The 16137-nt window shown below is 43.8% G+C and overlaps 1 protein-coding gene across 1 annotated transcript in view; it reads right to left on the bottom strand.

Annotated features, from left to right (window-relative positions):
* TNKS (tankyrase) overlaps window positions 1–14115 on the bottom strand; it is an 83389-nt gene extending 69274 nt beyond the window's left edge. The window contains exons 1-3 of the mRNA XM_083419516.1: window positions 13458–14115; window positions 6811–7035; window positions 4855–4950 (exon numbers count right to left, since the gene is read on the bottom strand). Of these exons, the coding sequence (XP_083275642.1) occupies window positions 4855–4950; window positions 6811–7035; window positions 13458–14019 (883 nt within the window). The 5' untranslated portion in view covers window positions 14020–14115. The remainder of the gene's footprint in view (window positions 1–4854; window positions 4951–6810; window positions 7036–13457) is intronic.
* Window positions 14116–16137: the final 2022 nt, after the last annotated feature.

Raw genomic sequence — 16137 nt, 5'->3', positions numbered from 1 at the left:
ATTATGTATGCATACATACATGTATTTGATGGGTATTGGGGGGAGGACATTCCGGAGGGCAGAGAACAGGAGTGAGGAACCTGTGACCCTGTTGGAGTGCAGCGCTCATCATTTGTCTTCATTAGTCACACTGGCTAGAGCTGATGGATATTAAGATTCCAACAACATCTGAAGATCAAAGGTTCCCTACCCTTGGCACAGATAGTTTGCTGTATTCATCAAGTTACAAACAACTTTTTTGCTAGAATTCAGAAGTGTAACTTTTACCCAAAAGGTCTACTCTGAGCATGACCTATCAGCCCAAGTTCCTCACAACTAAATCCACTGCATGTTTGCCAAGTTCTACGGGACTGAACGCTTTGTCCAAGGTCTGTAGATTAAAACTCTGATAATTAATAAATCAAAATGTATTTAACTGGACAGCAGAAGGCTGTTAGCAGTTATTTGTCACTTGTAAGAATATAGTAAAGGTAAAGGGTGGCGCTGTGGGTTAAAGGCTCAGTGCCTAGGGCTTGCCGATCAAAAGGTCGGCAGTTCGAATCCCCGCGGCGGGGTGCGCTCCCGCTGTTCGGTCCCAGCGCCTGCCAACCTAGCAGTTCGAAAGCACCCCTGGGTGCAAGTAGATAAATAGGGATCGCTTACTAGCGGGAAGGTAAACGGCGTTTCCGTGTGCGGCTCTGGCTCGCCAGAGCAGCGATGTCACGCTGGCCACGTGACCCGGAAGTGTCTTCGGACAGCGATGGCCCTTGGCCTCTTTGAGTGAGATGGGCGCACAACCCTAGAGTCTGTCAAGACTGGCCCGTACGGGCAGGGGTACCTTTACCTTTAAAGGGACCCCTGACCATTGGGTCCAGTCGTGGCAGACTCTGGGGTTGTGGCGCTCGTCTCGCTTTATTGGCCAAGGGAGCCGGCGTACAGCTTCCGGGTCATGTGGCCAGCATGACTAAGCCGCTTCTGGCAGCGCATGGAAACGCCGTTTACCTTCCTGCTGGAGCAGTACCTGTTTATCTACTTGCAGTTTGACGTGCTTTCCAACTCCGAGGTTGGCAGGAGCAGGGACCGAACTATGGGAGCTCACCCCGTCGCGGGGATTCGAACCGCCGACCTTCTGATCAGCAAGTCCTAGGCTCTGTGGTTTAACCCACAGCACCACCTGCGTCCCTTTGTAAGAACATAGATTAGCCTATAACAGCTTTCACCATCCTGGTGCCCTCCAGAAGGTTCACCAGGCTGGCAAGGGCAGACCCACAGCATTTGAGCACAGGTGAGCAGAGGGTCCCTTGGGATGTACAGCTTCCAGAAGTGATGCTATCTTCCCTCCCTGAATCACCCTCCCTCTACCCCTCAAAATGCATGATCCTACTTTGTGTAGCCTCTATTGGGACAGGGATACATTTCCAAGATCCCCAAGCACAACCAATGTAACACAAACGTAAAAAAATAGGTATTTTAGTCTACTACATCAACAAAATACCAACCTATAATAAAACTAGTTGCTTCTGTGACACATGTTAAAGGTTGTATTTTAAGGTTAACGAAAGTGGCAAAAACTTCACCCACCCTTTTTATGTGAAATAAGTAAGCTAGGGAACACTGGAACAGTTTTTGAGTAGGGCTTTCTCCCTTTCCCCAGCATTTATTCCTTGGGAACAGCGGCATTGCCAGAAATTAGTCCACAGCCTCAAATATTTTTCAAAGTTTTTCTCGGTGGGTAATTGAGCTGAAGAAACTGAATCGAGCAGGGTGATCTTTGTTACCGGGTAATGTATAAATTTGAGGAATAAATTAAGATTAAATATAGATGATGGGGTATATGTAGGGAAACCAAAATCATTTGGACTGAAATCTGTTGGGAAATTAATTGGGGGTAAATACACTGAAGAGGAATGATTTGGGATCATCTGGGCTGGGGTGCATGTTAATGAAATAATTTATATGGGGTGATTTGGATGGGAAATTAGTTGGCTTGCCTTCTGTGGCATTTAAATTGCAATTTGCGTCTATACAAATAATTTAGCATATGCTAATGTGTGCCTATGGACCCGTGCCCTTAATCTTTTTAAGTACCTAGCAATGTGCTTCCTTGGGAACATTTGCTTTTCTTTTTCCTTTGTTATAAGCTGGTGAATGCACGTTTTCTTTCTCCTGTGAACAGATGTAGTATTAAAAATTCACATTATCAGGATTTTCATTTCTTTGCCAAAACATAAACTCCTTCATTAAAAACAGATAAAAGACTGAGAGGGAAGTTAAACTGAAGGGTGATATAATTAACAGCACAAAAACACTTAAAACTGAAAATAGTGCAGGTCTATATACCTTTCACAGCAGATTCTCTCTTACACCAGCATCACAAAAGCTAGGAATAAGGCAGTGTCGGTTCGTGGCACGCTGAGGTATTACTCTCAGAATAAATGACTGGGAAAGATCTGTCTGAGGTCCCCAAGTAGAGACTTGACTATACAAGGCAAGGTGGAGTATTGACTTAACTTCTATGTAACTCTTTAGGGTTTATATCTTGAGTCTTCCAAACATAGTATCAGAGGCCTCAGTGGCTTGAGTTCCATGTATTCTTTCACCTGGATGTGTGATGTACCTAATGGTCTTTATGAGTGAGTTCTTAGCCTTCTCTGTACCCCAGCACATTGTAGGGGTCACTTGGAAGACCAATTTAACTGGACATCTAAATGCCTCACCTTATCGTAAGGATAAAAATAATAGCCCAATGGATTGTTAGCTGCCACTATCTGCCAAATTTAGTACAGTACAACTCTACCATAGCTTAGCTAAAAGGTCAAAGCAAGGATGTGAACTGAGATGCTATAGGAGGTTGTTCATAATCCCCTTTGATCAAATCATATCAACTGCACTTTAAATAATTTGATTTATTAACAAAACATACAGAATTCATTATTGCAGTCTATTTAAATAAATAATAGGAAATTGTTTTAACTTCTGGAATTTCCCTAACAACTGACATAGGCTGATGGCTTGTCTTACATGCTACAGCACTAGCTGAGCCTAAAATCAGCAATCTCTCTACCTTCCTGGCAGATGCGCAGCATCCGACTAAAGAACTCACTAGCTGTAGCTGAAGACATAGGATCTGACTATGCATTTATAGAACTTTGCCTGTGAAATTGACACAGTGGCCTAAACTGTGTTGGAATGCTGGCTTGTGTGAAACAAAAGTCAACCCTCATTGCCTACTCAGGAACATAGAAGGCAGGAAGAAACACTGGGGTCTTGGAAAGCAATGAAAGGTGCTCCTTCATCTTCCTATCTGTGATCTTTTACCCTCTATTTTTCAGAATGCATTTTTAGGTACGATGTAAACAATTTGCAATATACATATGGAGCAATTCACCCATATTCCTGACCAAGCAACGTTGTTACTCCAGGAATCAACAATAGCACTTTTCTTTTAACAAACAGTAAAAGCTAACAAAAGTACTGTAACTGATATGTTTCTAGTTGCAACCCAAATTGTTGGCCTGATGTATTTGTGCCGTATCAATATAATGAAGATATGGTGCCAAAAAGAACACTCTGGTTAAGCATTGTCTTAAAAAACTACAGGCTACAGAGTTAAACTGCCAGATCCAAAGTGCAGAGAAACTTTTTCAGAAGCCACAAGCTGCTGACAAATAACAAAGACATGGCTATCTTACTTAAAGCACTAACCAAGGTTATCAGGTCTAGCAGGACAGAACTAGAATTTTTTTTCCAAGGAATGACCAAAACTGACTAACTTGTTTGGTATCATTAAAAAAAAAAAAAAATTAACATCTCTAGGAGTATTTCACCTGCTCTAACTGCATGGGTCCCAGGTGCTCAGCTCCACACCCTTGCTGCAGAGGATTTTGGTGGGAGCTGGGCTAACACCTTAAAGGGCAAGGGAAAGAAATGCTGCCTTAAATAACGTCGGTTCCATATGAACTTCTTGTAATTTCTGTTTCTGTACTCAATTTGAGCATGATTTTAGCTTGAGAACCTTTTGTAAGCTGCTTATGAGAGCTGTAAAGTGGGATATAAGTATTCTAAATAATAATTTTTTTCTAAATAAAATCATTCTGATGAGAAAAGTCATCAGGGATTCACATAATTTGCAGACTCAAAACTCTTCTTTCCATAATAATTCTAGCAAGCTACTGTGTCATCCTCACATAAATAAAAAAACCATCCCTCATTTCTATTCCCCATGAGTCTCAAATGACTTCCTTTTTGTTTGCAAGTGAATAAAGAAACAGATGAGAAAATAAACTACATTCCTAACATTTCACTCAGTACTCTGTCTTTTACAGCCTCAAAATGTGAGACTCTCTCAGGAAAGACGGTGACATCATGATCGATCACCAAAATAGAAATATAGATTTTAGCTTCTCATCCCTTGCTACAACCCCTAAGCCCTTTTAAACAGATATGGAAAACTGCAGACTTCGTTTAATTTCAATCAGCATATTTGGTCATGTAAACTTATAGATATGCTACTTTATCTTTAATTCTACAAATGATCATCAGTTCCTTTCTGTATATAAGTTGTAAAGGATTGAAACGGTTTATAGTAAATGAAGTAAATATATAGAAAAATGATATCGGTATCACTACAGTTCAACCAAAATACATTAACTGCAAGTCAGTTGTAGAGTGCCGGAAGGAAGGAAGCACAACAAGCAACTTTATGAAATTTTATGGAATAAATAATATTTATAACTTTTGGTCCTCACTAAGTACTACAATGAAATCTGTAAACATGCTGTGTACATTTGTGCTGTTTTATAGTAGAAAAAATAAGGAGTAGTTTAAGAGACTGATTAGACACGGTAAGGTAACAAGAACCCGAATACTTCTCACCTGTAAGTACAGCTTTTGCAGAGGGATCTGCAAGATCCAAGGCCGACTTCCCATCTGTGTTTCGAATATTTGGATCAGCTCCATGCTGCAGTAGCACTGTGCAAAGAAGGAGGAAAGCTCTGAAAACTGACTTGCGGAAGGAATACATTGGTCATAAATAGTCCCAGTAGCCATATAATATATTACACACACACAAACACAAGGACACAATCAAGAGAGCATTTCCCCCTCCATTTTTGCATTTCAAATGACTTCACAACATGTTTCAAAAGTATCTTATCCAGGGAGAAGAGGGGGCAGTTGTTGTTCAAAGAAAAAAGCAGTCTCATTTGGCCCATGGAGTTAGCCCTGCAGTTCCAGAACATCAAGTATAGTTGTCTTACATAGATTTGCAGTGCCATCGTATACATGTCTACTCAAATGCAAGTCTCATTGAGTTCAACAGGCCTAGCTACCAGAAAACAGCTCACAGAATTGCATCCCTGGTTATCTTTTTTCCAGAAGGCTAGCAAGCTACAAAGCCTTACCAGACAATTATTAGACTGCAAATCTGCACAGGCTATACATAGAATAGTGTGGTGGTAGCACAGCAGTAAAAGCAAGTTGTCTGACTTTGGATTACTAATAATGCTGATTTTTGTTCAGCTCAGTTTTTCATATATTAGCTATTACACTCCTATACAGATGAAAGCATGAAACTAAAGCAATAAACTGAAGTATTGTGCAGTGTTTTACACTAGCAGGCAGCCATGTAAATTTCTTTTTCTTTCAAAAGGGATTCCGGATAATTAAGGATTATGCTCACTTTTCCTTTTTTTCTCCCTTATTCTTTAGGGTGAACAAATAATATAATTTATCTGACCAAAATCCTTCATTTAAAAAAAAAAAAGAAATTTGTTGATATAAACCAATACAAAAATACCTTAAAAGTGAAAAGAGACCTGAATACAAACGCATGCAGAAATAGAAAAAATAAAAGGAAAAATACAATGGGAAGGAAAACCTGAAAACAATTGAGAATTCAATACCGCATTCAACTATCACATATTTAAAAACGGGTGTGTGAGAGAGAGTCAATTCAGCTCTCAATAAAGCCTCTCTGCAGGGGGTTTAATGGGCTGTTCAACAGAGTTAACATAGGAAAAAACTTATACCATGATAAATAAAAAAGATATGTTTTTAATGAACACTTAAGGACTCTCCATTTACGTGTCAGATATTCTGATCTTTTGCTAGCCACTCCTCTCAGGAAGGACATAATTTGGACTTCCAACAGGAGGCCACTAACAATCTAGCTGCACAAAGAAAGATAAACACAAGAGGTTTATGCACGATTGGCGAGTTGGTCTGGGGATAATACCTGTGAGCTGATAATGGAGACATTTTGTAGCACCTGAATATTTTTGCTTTGGTATTAGTATTATTGTTACAAGATACCATATTTACTCAATTCTAATGCTCACCTTTTTGGGCCAAATTACCGTATTTTTTGCTCTATAAGACTCACTTTTTCCCCTCCTAAAAAGTAAGGGGAAATGTGTGTGCGTCTTATGGAGTGAATGCAGGCTGCACAGCTATCCCAGAAGCCAGAACAGCAAGAGGGATTACTGCTTTCACTGCGCAGCGATCCCTCTTCCTGTTCCGGCTTCTGAGATTCAGAATATATTTTTTCTTCTTTTCCTCCTCCAAAAACTAGGTGCGCCTTATGGTCTGGTGCGTCTTATAGAGCGAAAAATACGTTAAGTTGCAAAAATTGATGTGCGCATTAGAATTGGTGACACATTTACATTCGCCAGCAAATCCTTTTTTTGGTTTCAAGGTTCTGAAAACTGAGGTGTGCATTAGATTCGATGGCGCATTAGACTTGAGTAAATAAGGTAGTAACGATGGGCCCATAAGATATGATACTATTGAAAACCACTGAAAAAAGACATATTTTTGGAAAGATGCACTTACCAATACACACATCTATCTTGCCTTTGATAGCAGCTTCATGCAGAGGAGTATAGTTCCAGTTGTCTCTGGCATTTGGATCTGCACCCTGGCACAGCAACAGGCTGACTACCTCAGCGTGACCGAATGAACAGGCATTATGAAGAGGTATCAATCCACCGTCGTCACGAGCGTGGACATTGGCTCCTGTCTGTAATAAGTGTTCCACTACATCCTTTCTTCCAAAACCTGCAAAAATATGTAATTTAAGAAAAATCATTAAAATGTTGAAATATACAGAATTTAGAACAAACAAATATATATATAGTCCACCTAGTACATTGTGCAAACTAAGACTTAGATTGCATTCATGAATATGGAATACTATTTTCTTGCTTACTATTTCATGTAGTTTAGGGTAGCTCCTTCCTACCTGTTTGTACCAACAGAGGATCAAATCACAACAGCAAATACATTTTGGCATTGGCATCTGTGTATCTGGTGGTGGTTTTCAAGAAGTAACCACAGGGAGTCCCAATCTGGACTAGGATCACACAACATGTGGAAGGGGATTCAGCCCTTTCCTCTAATGAAACAGCCTCAATGAAATCCCTGATGAAACTGCCATTTTAGCAAGTTCTCCTTCCGATCAGTCTAAATAACAAAAATGTGATCAATGGTATAAGAGCACTGAAAAAGTACTTTTCTAAGGCACACCTCTGGGTCATATGAGTAATTATTTTAGGGCAGGTGAGGACAGGCACAGAACTGAACAGCCTGAAATACCATGCCATAAGGCTAACAATGCTCAAGAAAACGGGGCAGCAAACACAAGGTCCCTGCTTAAGAGTCCACTGAAATGCTTCATCTATTTGCTTCTCTATTTCTATAGCAAAACTCTTCTGCAGATGGCTCAGTTCTTTTGGTATTGTAATGGTTCTAGGGGTTGCTCGTGCGTAAGCTGCCGTTACTCCTGGCTAGGTTGCCTGGTTGAACCCTTTCTGTCTGGACAGCCTCAAGTTCTGTGGCTGCCTAGGTCACTGGCAGAATCCGTCAGTGGGCATTTCTTAAACCTCTTCCAGCATAGAAGCTGTTTGACGCCCAGTCTCCTCCCCCTTTGCCTGCGCGGAAGTTTTCTGCGCAAAGTGGGTGTGGGCAACGGAGTACTCGTGCCCTCTCCGCTGGTCTCCTGCGAAGAGTCCTGGAGCCACCTCTCCGATTCCCCCATCTGCCCCCCTTCTCCACTGGTGTTACGCTGATTTCCTTCCCCAGCGGATGGGCTACCTCTCCCCCTACTGAGACCCTCTCCACCATCGTCCTGGAGCCTCCTCTCCGCCTCTCGCTCCGATGGCAGTTCCCTGACAGGTATTCTCCAATGGGATCCGGGTGACTTATTGACCACGGTGCTGGTAAATTCCATCAGCCTCCCATACACAACCGAACTTCATGATGAGACTAGCACCTTCTTTTTTACTTTGAGTATGCCCAGTGTTTTTTTTCTGAGGCTGAGGATTCTTTGTATCTGAGATTATGAGCAAGCAGCATCACTTACTGCATAATCTCAGCCTGAGTACAAAACTATAATTTTAAATCAATAGTTCTTACACTAGAATATTTAACCCAAAAAAACCTATGAGATATGTGGAGCACTAGTGTTCTCTTCTCACAGTTCACCACTTTTTTTTAAAAAAAAAAGGATAAAGAGACCCCTTTATTTCCAGTCTCATCTCTTGAAGGTTTTTCATTCAGCAGTAGCTCCAGTTGCTATTATGTTCACTTGTAATCTGACTTCATCATTTCTGCACACAATTGACTAAGGATGGGTATTGTAACCCAAATGAGACAGTGCTAACGGCTTTAATAATGGCACTTTTACTTGTCTCTTTCTACAACATCCCAAAATGAAATGGGCCTACTCTGTAGTTATGAGGTCCACATTTTTCTGCCTTCAGGGTTGAAACCCCAGAACATATACCAAACTAGCTATTAACTGCCAAGAGCACAGGATTAAATTATCTAGTACTGAATTTGACTAAGATTTTTATTTGCAAATTGTCCTAGTCCAGAAGCTCTTGGTGGCTTACGATGCCATTTGTGTAGACTGTGGAAAGAATGGAGAATTGGTAAGAATATTTGTACTTGGTGCTGAACTCGATTTTTTTTTTTTTTAACATAACAGTGATCAAGCTTGCTAGGGCCAATACTGAATTTATTGCGTAGGATAACAAGGCCTAGGGTTCATATTCTGGGTGCCCAATGCTGTATTTTGAGTCAACCTGTAATTTTAGTGTACCAGACATGTTCAGCTTTCTTAGTTATTGGTCAATGAAGCCATATATCTCAAACTGCCCAAAAGTTACTGATTGGGATTGTCTGGTTTTGGCACTGGCATATAAAGGAGACAAACAAATTTCCAGTTTTATTCCTTTGGTACCCAACTATCATGTTTTTCATAATACTGCACTGCTTTTGATGGTGCACTGAAGAAAAATGTTTAAGTCATCCACTGAGGCCCCCACTCATTTTCAAAGGGTCCATGACAAGTTTGAAAACTGCTGTCCTAGACAAAGGTGTAAACAAAATAATTTTAAAATAATAACTGCAAATAGTGAGTAGAATTGTGCCTACATACAAAAAAGTAAGTAATGCAAGCAAAAATATGAATTTGATTTGGAAAAAACACACATCACATATAACCTAATAAACAGCAGTTTCCAATTCTTGTCAAGATAGTCTGTGAGCTGCAAGACAGAAGGTGACAACAAGGATGCCTTTCAGGAATTCTTAAATCTGATAACTAGTATGGGATTAGGGCCACCTATGTTTGGGAGAAACCTACTTGAAAGAAGAAATAGCTATTTTTGGAAAAGAAAAACTTGCTTACTCCTCATATTGTTCAGCTACTAGACTGAGCTACAAGTTTTGTTCAGAGAAAAGGAAAAAGAAAAATTGGCCCACCAGAAGACAGCCATCTGTGTAGTGCAGGAGACACTACAGCCCCCCCCCCCAACTCTTCTTCCAATTGCTCAGGGCATTCTCCCCCCCCCCCTTCTATCTCACAACCACCCCATGAAGTAGAATAAGCTGAGAGGGCAAGCCAGTGAGCTTCATGGCTAAGTAGAGATTTGAACATATGTCTCCTCGAAGAGGACGGACCTGCACCAAGGATGGGGAACTTCTAATCTAGGAGGTGGATGCTGTCACATGTTTAATCTCAACCAGCCTCTAGGGAGCCACTTCCTTCCAGAAAGGGCCAGCGGGTACAGCAACCAATTGAGTGCTGCTACTGGAAAGGGCTCCAAGATTCCCCCCTCACCAGTCTTTCCTGCTCCAACAGAAGTATTAATTCATAGTGTCTTCACTTGCGCCTCTCTCTAGGAGTGGTAGTTATATTGTTTAGGCCAGGCATGGCCAAACTTTGCCCTCCAGATGTTTTGGGACTACAACTCCCATCATCCCTAGCTAACAGGACCAGTGGTCAGGGATGATGGGAATTGTAGTCCGAAAACATCTGGACGGCCAAGTTTGGCCATGCCTGATTTAGGCCATTCACTTGATCCCCACCTGAGAACCTAAGCAAAACCCCAGCATCATCTTCCAGCCATTACAATATATGAACCTATGATATTTATAAGAGAATAGAATACAGTTAATTACCTGACTAATAGTTGTGTGCAGCCCCCAAATTGATGTTTTTCTGTGGGTCAGTTGCCCTTGATACTAAAAAAGGCTCCATGAACTTGGCACAGAAAAACACCCTAGAAAATCCCAAGCAGTCAGACACATCCTATTTGTCAGCTCAGCAAATCTAATAAATACCCATGGGATTTGCATCAATTTTTTCATGTAACCCTTTTAAACCAACTTTTTTAACACTTTCTTCAATTCACATAAATCCTTTAAAACCATGGTTATTAAAGTAAACATTTTATATGAAGTAAACACCAGATACTGGTCTGATGTCCTCTTGAGTCTAAAAGCTACATAAATATGGATTGTATCTAATGTTAAGTCATATTCAGGCTAGACCCTTTGAAATTAATGTACACAACCAATTTAGGTCCATTCATCTCAGTGGATCTACTCTGGATACCACTGAGTTGTATACACCTGCCATGTATGATCTTCCTGAGATTCCTGCATTGCAGGGGTTGGACTACATAAGCCTCAGGGTCCCTTCCAACTACAGTACAGATGTGGACTTGTAGTGTGACTTTCAAGAAAAATCCTAAAGTCCTCAGCTCTAACTAAGATACACAATAAAGGTAAAGGTAAAGGGACCCCTGACCATTAGGTCCAGTCGTGACCAACTCTGGGGTTGCGGCATTTTAGGATAAGCGTTTTAGGAATTTTGTATTGCACATAATTTGCTAGATTTTTGGCTTTAAATTTATTTATTTCTTATTTTATCTTGTTAAGTCACTTTCAGACTTTTTTGCTACAAAGTGACGAACAAATAAAGTAACATGCAAACTCTCCCTCCATATTCCGCAAACTCAATAAATCACACTGTACTTTTGTAGACAAGAGCAGCAATCTCACACAAGTTTATCACGCCAACACTAAACTGCTCACACAGAGTGGGCAACTCATGGTAGCAGTTGCCTGCAGAGAAAAATAACAGATTCCAATTCACAAAAACTTATACCAGTCTAAGGTATCATAAAAACCTCAAACACAGAATGCAGTAGTAGACAATGTGGGGGCTCTCCAGATGTTTTTGGACTACAACCTCCATCATCCCTGACCAATGGCAAAGCAGGCTGGGGCTGATGGGAACTGGAGTCCAACAATATCTTGAGGATAACACATTCACTACTCCTGTGCTAAAACCTGTACCAACAGGATACAAGTGCTTGCCTCATCAACATTTTACGATATACACCTGAAATATTAATAGCAATGGTGTTGCAATATGGGAAGCGGTCCTTAGAAGCATCTGATGCTTCACCTTAAATTGACATCAAGGGCCTATGGGCCTCTAGTTTACACCCTTGTCCTTTAAGAGGTGGTGAATGAAGAACTTAAAAAGCTCATTGACCATTCATCTCTCCAGGGTGGCTTAGTTTATAGCAGGCCCACAGTCAGAGAACTTTCAAGGCCTTCTTGTCTTCCCTCATCACCCCTGCTGTGAGTCCAATATTAGCAGAGAGAGAGAAAGAACAGATGGGCATTCCTTCTGGGGAGCTAAGTAATCACCAATTCTCCTTGCTATTCTTTTGAGGGGGGGGGGGGAGTCTGGGCAGAGGCAACTCTTACCTGAAAGGATTTGTTCCTCCCTGCTGGATTGCCCAAACAGAGCAATAGGAGGCAGCAGCAACTCCTCCCCTTGCTTGCTTGCTTACTTATATACTAGGCCCCATCCTCCAGAGACTACCACCCACAAAAAAGGGGAAAGTGAATGAAAAAGAGCAGGGGGGTGGATGGCTGCCCCAGGGAGGCAGCAACCACCACCTCCTACCCCTTGGTTCAGTTACACATTTCCCCCCCAGTAGGGAAGTGGGGATCTCTCAGAGGGCCCAATCCTCCCAATCGGGCAGCCCAGAAAGAAAGGGCCAAATAGGCAGAGGCTGCTCCTGGAAAGGGCAACTACTGCCTCCATGCCCCTTCCCTCGCTGCCCCTGTGTGGGACACACACACACACATATACAGGATAGGTGTGTGATTGCTGTGCAGCCCTCTGGGCTGGAGGAGGAGCTGTTGATCCAGCCACTACAAGCAGAGTGGACCACAACAAGCAGGGCGGAGGCCCGCCCACCCACTACCCACCCAGCAAGAAGCCAACCACCAGGGTGTCAAATTATAAACAGACAAGTTTTCTGCCCTCTCTGCCTCTGATCTATGTGGAAGGAGCATCCCTACTGTATTTTAATACTTGGTTGGAAGCCCAGCCAGATGGGCGGAGTATAAATAAATAATAATTATTATTATTATTATTAAGAAAGTAAAGAGCCTTTCTGCCTCTTCTGCAACCATGTTTAACCTCGTACAGATGGGGGAGTGGAATATTGGGGTGCAAAACAATGACAAACCTAGACAGCATCTTAAAAAGCAGAGACATCACCTTGCCAACAAAGGTCCATATAGTTAAAGCTATGGTTTTCCCAGTAGTGATGTATGGAAGTGAGAGCTGGACCATAAAGAAGGCTGATCACTGAAGAATCAATGCTTTTGAATTATGGTGCTGGAGGAGACTCTTGAGAGTCCCATGGACTGTAAGAAGATCAAACATGTCCATTCTTAAGAAAATCAGCCCTGAGTGCTCACTGGAAGGACAGATCCTGAAGCTGAGGCTCCAAGACTTTGGCCACCTCATGAGAAGAGAAGACTCCCTGGAAAAGACCCTGATGCTGGGAAAGATGGAGGGCACAAGGAGAAGGGGACGACAGAGGACGAGATGGTGGGACAGTGTTCTCAAAGCTACCAGCAAGAGTTTGACCAAACTGCGGGAGGCAGTGGCAGACAGGAGTGCCTGGCGTGCTCTGGTCCATGGGGTCACGAAGAGTCGGACACGACTAAACGACTCAACAACAACGACATTCCCTTCCCGGATTAAGCACACTTAAGCACTGCAAGGGGGCCGTTCCCCGCAAGCACCAGAGGACCCTCTCGGAGCAACACGCCCCAGGCAGCTGCCCGGCGCCCCCCCCCCATCCCCGGCGCCCCCTCACCTGCCGCGAAGTGCAAGGGGGTGGATTTCCTCCCCGCCATATCCTTGGCGTTGACGTTGGTGGCATCCACCAGGCGCCGGACGCGGGTCACGTCCCCATTGCGACAGGCCTCCAGCAGCTCGCGGAAAGTGCCGCTTCCCACGGGCGCGGGGGGCGGCTGCAGAGGCGGGGCGGGCGGCTCGGGGCTCTCGGCGGCGGCCGGGCTGGAAGCGGCCGAGGACGACGGCGACGAGCCGGAGCTGCTGCTGGTGCTGGTGCTGCTGGTGCTGCTGTTGGCGGCGCTGCTGGCGCCCGAGCCCGGAGGGGGAGGAGGCCCGGCGGCCTCGCAGACGCTCTCCGGGGAGAAAGGCCTCTCCGCCGCCACCGCCGCCGCCTCCCGGCCGCTGCTCCCGTGAGCCTCCCCCTCAGGTCCGGCTAGGCTAGGCCTCTGCTGAGGGGAAGCTCCGAGGGGGGAAAGGCTGGGGCTCTGCGGCGGCGGCGGCGACGCGGGAGTCGCGCCCGGGGGGTGGTGATGCTGCTGCTGCTGCTGCTGGGAGCGACGCGACGACGATGCCGCCGCCATTTCCCAGCTCTTAAGAGCGGCCCGGTCCTGTCACTGCGGCAACGGCGACGGAGCGCCCGCCCTCGCTTCCGCCTCCTCGCAGCCAATCAGCGCCCAGGCTGGGGGGACGTGACGTCACGCGCTGGGGTGGCTACGGAAGCGCGTAGGGAACTGGTTCCCTGCGCGGGGCCTAAAAGTGAGCCAGCTCTTTCTTGCCTGCTGACTTGGGAGTAAGCCTTGCTGAACGGGGGAGCTTACTTCCAAGGAAGCAGACAGATAGGGCTTAAGACTCTCTTCTTTGTGCTTTGTGCTTTTATTGTATTTTAGTGTTTTGTTGGAAGCCGCCCAGAATGGCTGGGGTATAAATAATAAATTATTATTGTTATTGTTATTGTTATTCTCTTTCCTGCACACTTTGATGACATCAGAAGGGTCTGCCGCTATCTATTTCACCTGTACTTGGCCAATTCTTTAGTTATGCAAAGTCTCCTTCTCACACAAAAAGGGGTTATCTGCTAGATTAAGCTCACCCAGCTGGTTTGACCTCTTTATCAGCCACTTCTATAGGAAGGGCTATAAAATCAGAGGCCTGGAGGGGATGCCGGAAACCTATTTACAGTCCCAATTCCAAACTTAATTAATTTACAACAAGATAACTGCAATCTCAGTTTAGGCACATGCAATCTTGAGAGTCTTCCTGCCTGCTCGAATTCTTCTGCTTTTAAAGCTGGGCTTCTCTTTGTTCCTGTGGATGTTTACTATCCCAAGCTTCATTAGTGTGTGACCCAGAAATTCTGGATGCCAAAGTTTTGTGCTAGTTTTGTGCAGTTTTTGCTGCAGACCTCATTTTTGTGCTGCTCTCCGAAATGAGTAATTTACACTTGTTATAAGAAAAAACTGCTCCCTTTCCCTTTTGGGCTATTCCAGAGCCCAAATAAAGTCCTTAAGTGAGTTCCCTATCTGTACGAGAAAAATAACAAAGGCCAACCAGAAGTAGAGTGGCTAGTAAGGCTGATCTTTACTGAAGGAAAATAAACTGTTGCAGCAAGGTCCCCACTCACCAAAAGCAGGAGGGAGGGGAACCCTGAAGAATGGGGTGCAAGCCCTTACATAGACTTGAAGTTGACCACCCTGTAGCCCAAAACTATCCCCCCCCCCCAAAAAAAACCCATACCTACATCACAGAAGGAGGTGGTATACAGCAGAAATCCTGTCTGCCAGGATACCTGATAATTGTCACTGGTTGCATTACCTGGCAGTTTGGCCATTCTTTTGTGATGCTTAACACTTTTGTTCCTGACTCCAGGTCAAAGGCTCAACCTATTCATACACAAATATGCCCTTAAGACAGGATTTGCAATCAAAAAGACAATGGGAAGGCTTTCCCCATTGTAGAGGAATATTTGAGGTCATTGGGAGAGTCAAAATGGCTTCAGGATTACTCTCCCATACTATTTCAGACTCATGGTTCATATATTTAGATATGTGTGCATTTATGAATAAAAAAGGTAAAAATAAAGGACCCCTGGATGGTTTAGTCCAGTCAAATGTGACTATGGGGTTGCGGCGCTCATCTTGCTTTCAAGCCAAGGGAGCCAGCGTTTGTCCATAGACAGCTTTCCGGGTCATGTGGCCAGGATGACTAAACCGCTTCTGGCACAGTGGAATACCATGATGGAAACCAGAGCGCATGGAAACGCTGTTTACCTTCCCGCTGCAGCGGTACCTATTTATCTACTTGCACTGGTGTGCTTTCGAATTACTAGGTTGGCAGGAGCTGGAACAGAGCAACAGGAGCTCACTCCATCACGGGGATTCAAACCACCGACCTTCTGATCGGCAAGCCCAAGAGGCTCAGTGGTTTAGACCACAGTGCCACCCACGTCGCATTTATGAATATTCTATATTTGAGACCTTAAAATTCTTATAACACACTCAAACAGGGGTCACAAGGAAATGGCTAAACCTCCAACTGATTGCAAACTGGTGCCAAAGTAGTGTGCTGGTTTGGTGCCATTTTGAGCTGTAAGCCCCACTTTTTGCACTGCCCCAAAACTGAGTAATTGACATTCAAACCGGGGGCCGTCAGTATACCCCAAAACCCAACCATGTCTGATTGACTGCAAACTGGTGCCAAAG

The sequence above is a fragment of the Podarcis tiliguerta genome, assembly GCF_965153285.1.
Source record: "Podarcis tiliguerta genome assembly, chromosome: 17".
Taxonomy (NCBI): domain Eukaryota; kingdom Metazoa; phylum Chordata; class Lepidosauria; order Squamata; family Lacertidae; genus Podarcis; species Podarcis tiliguerta.
The sequence above is the reverse complement of the archived record's forward strand: the minus strand, read 5'-3'. Positions and strand labels throughout refer to the sequence as shown.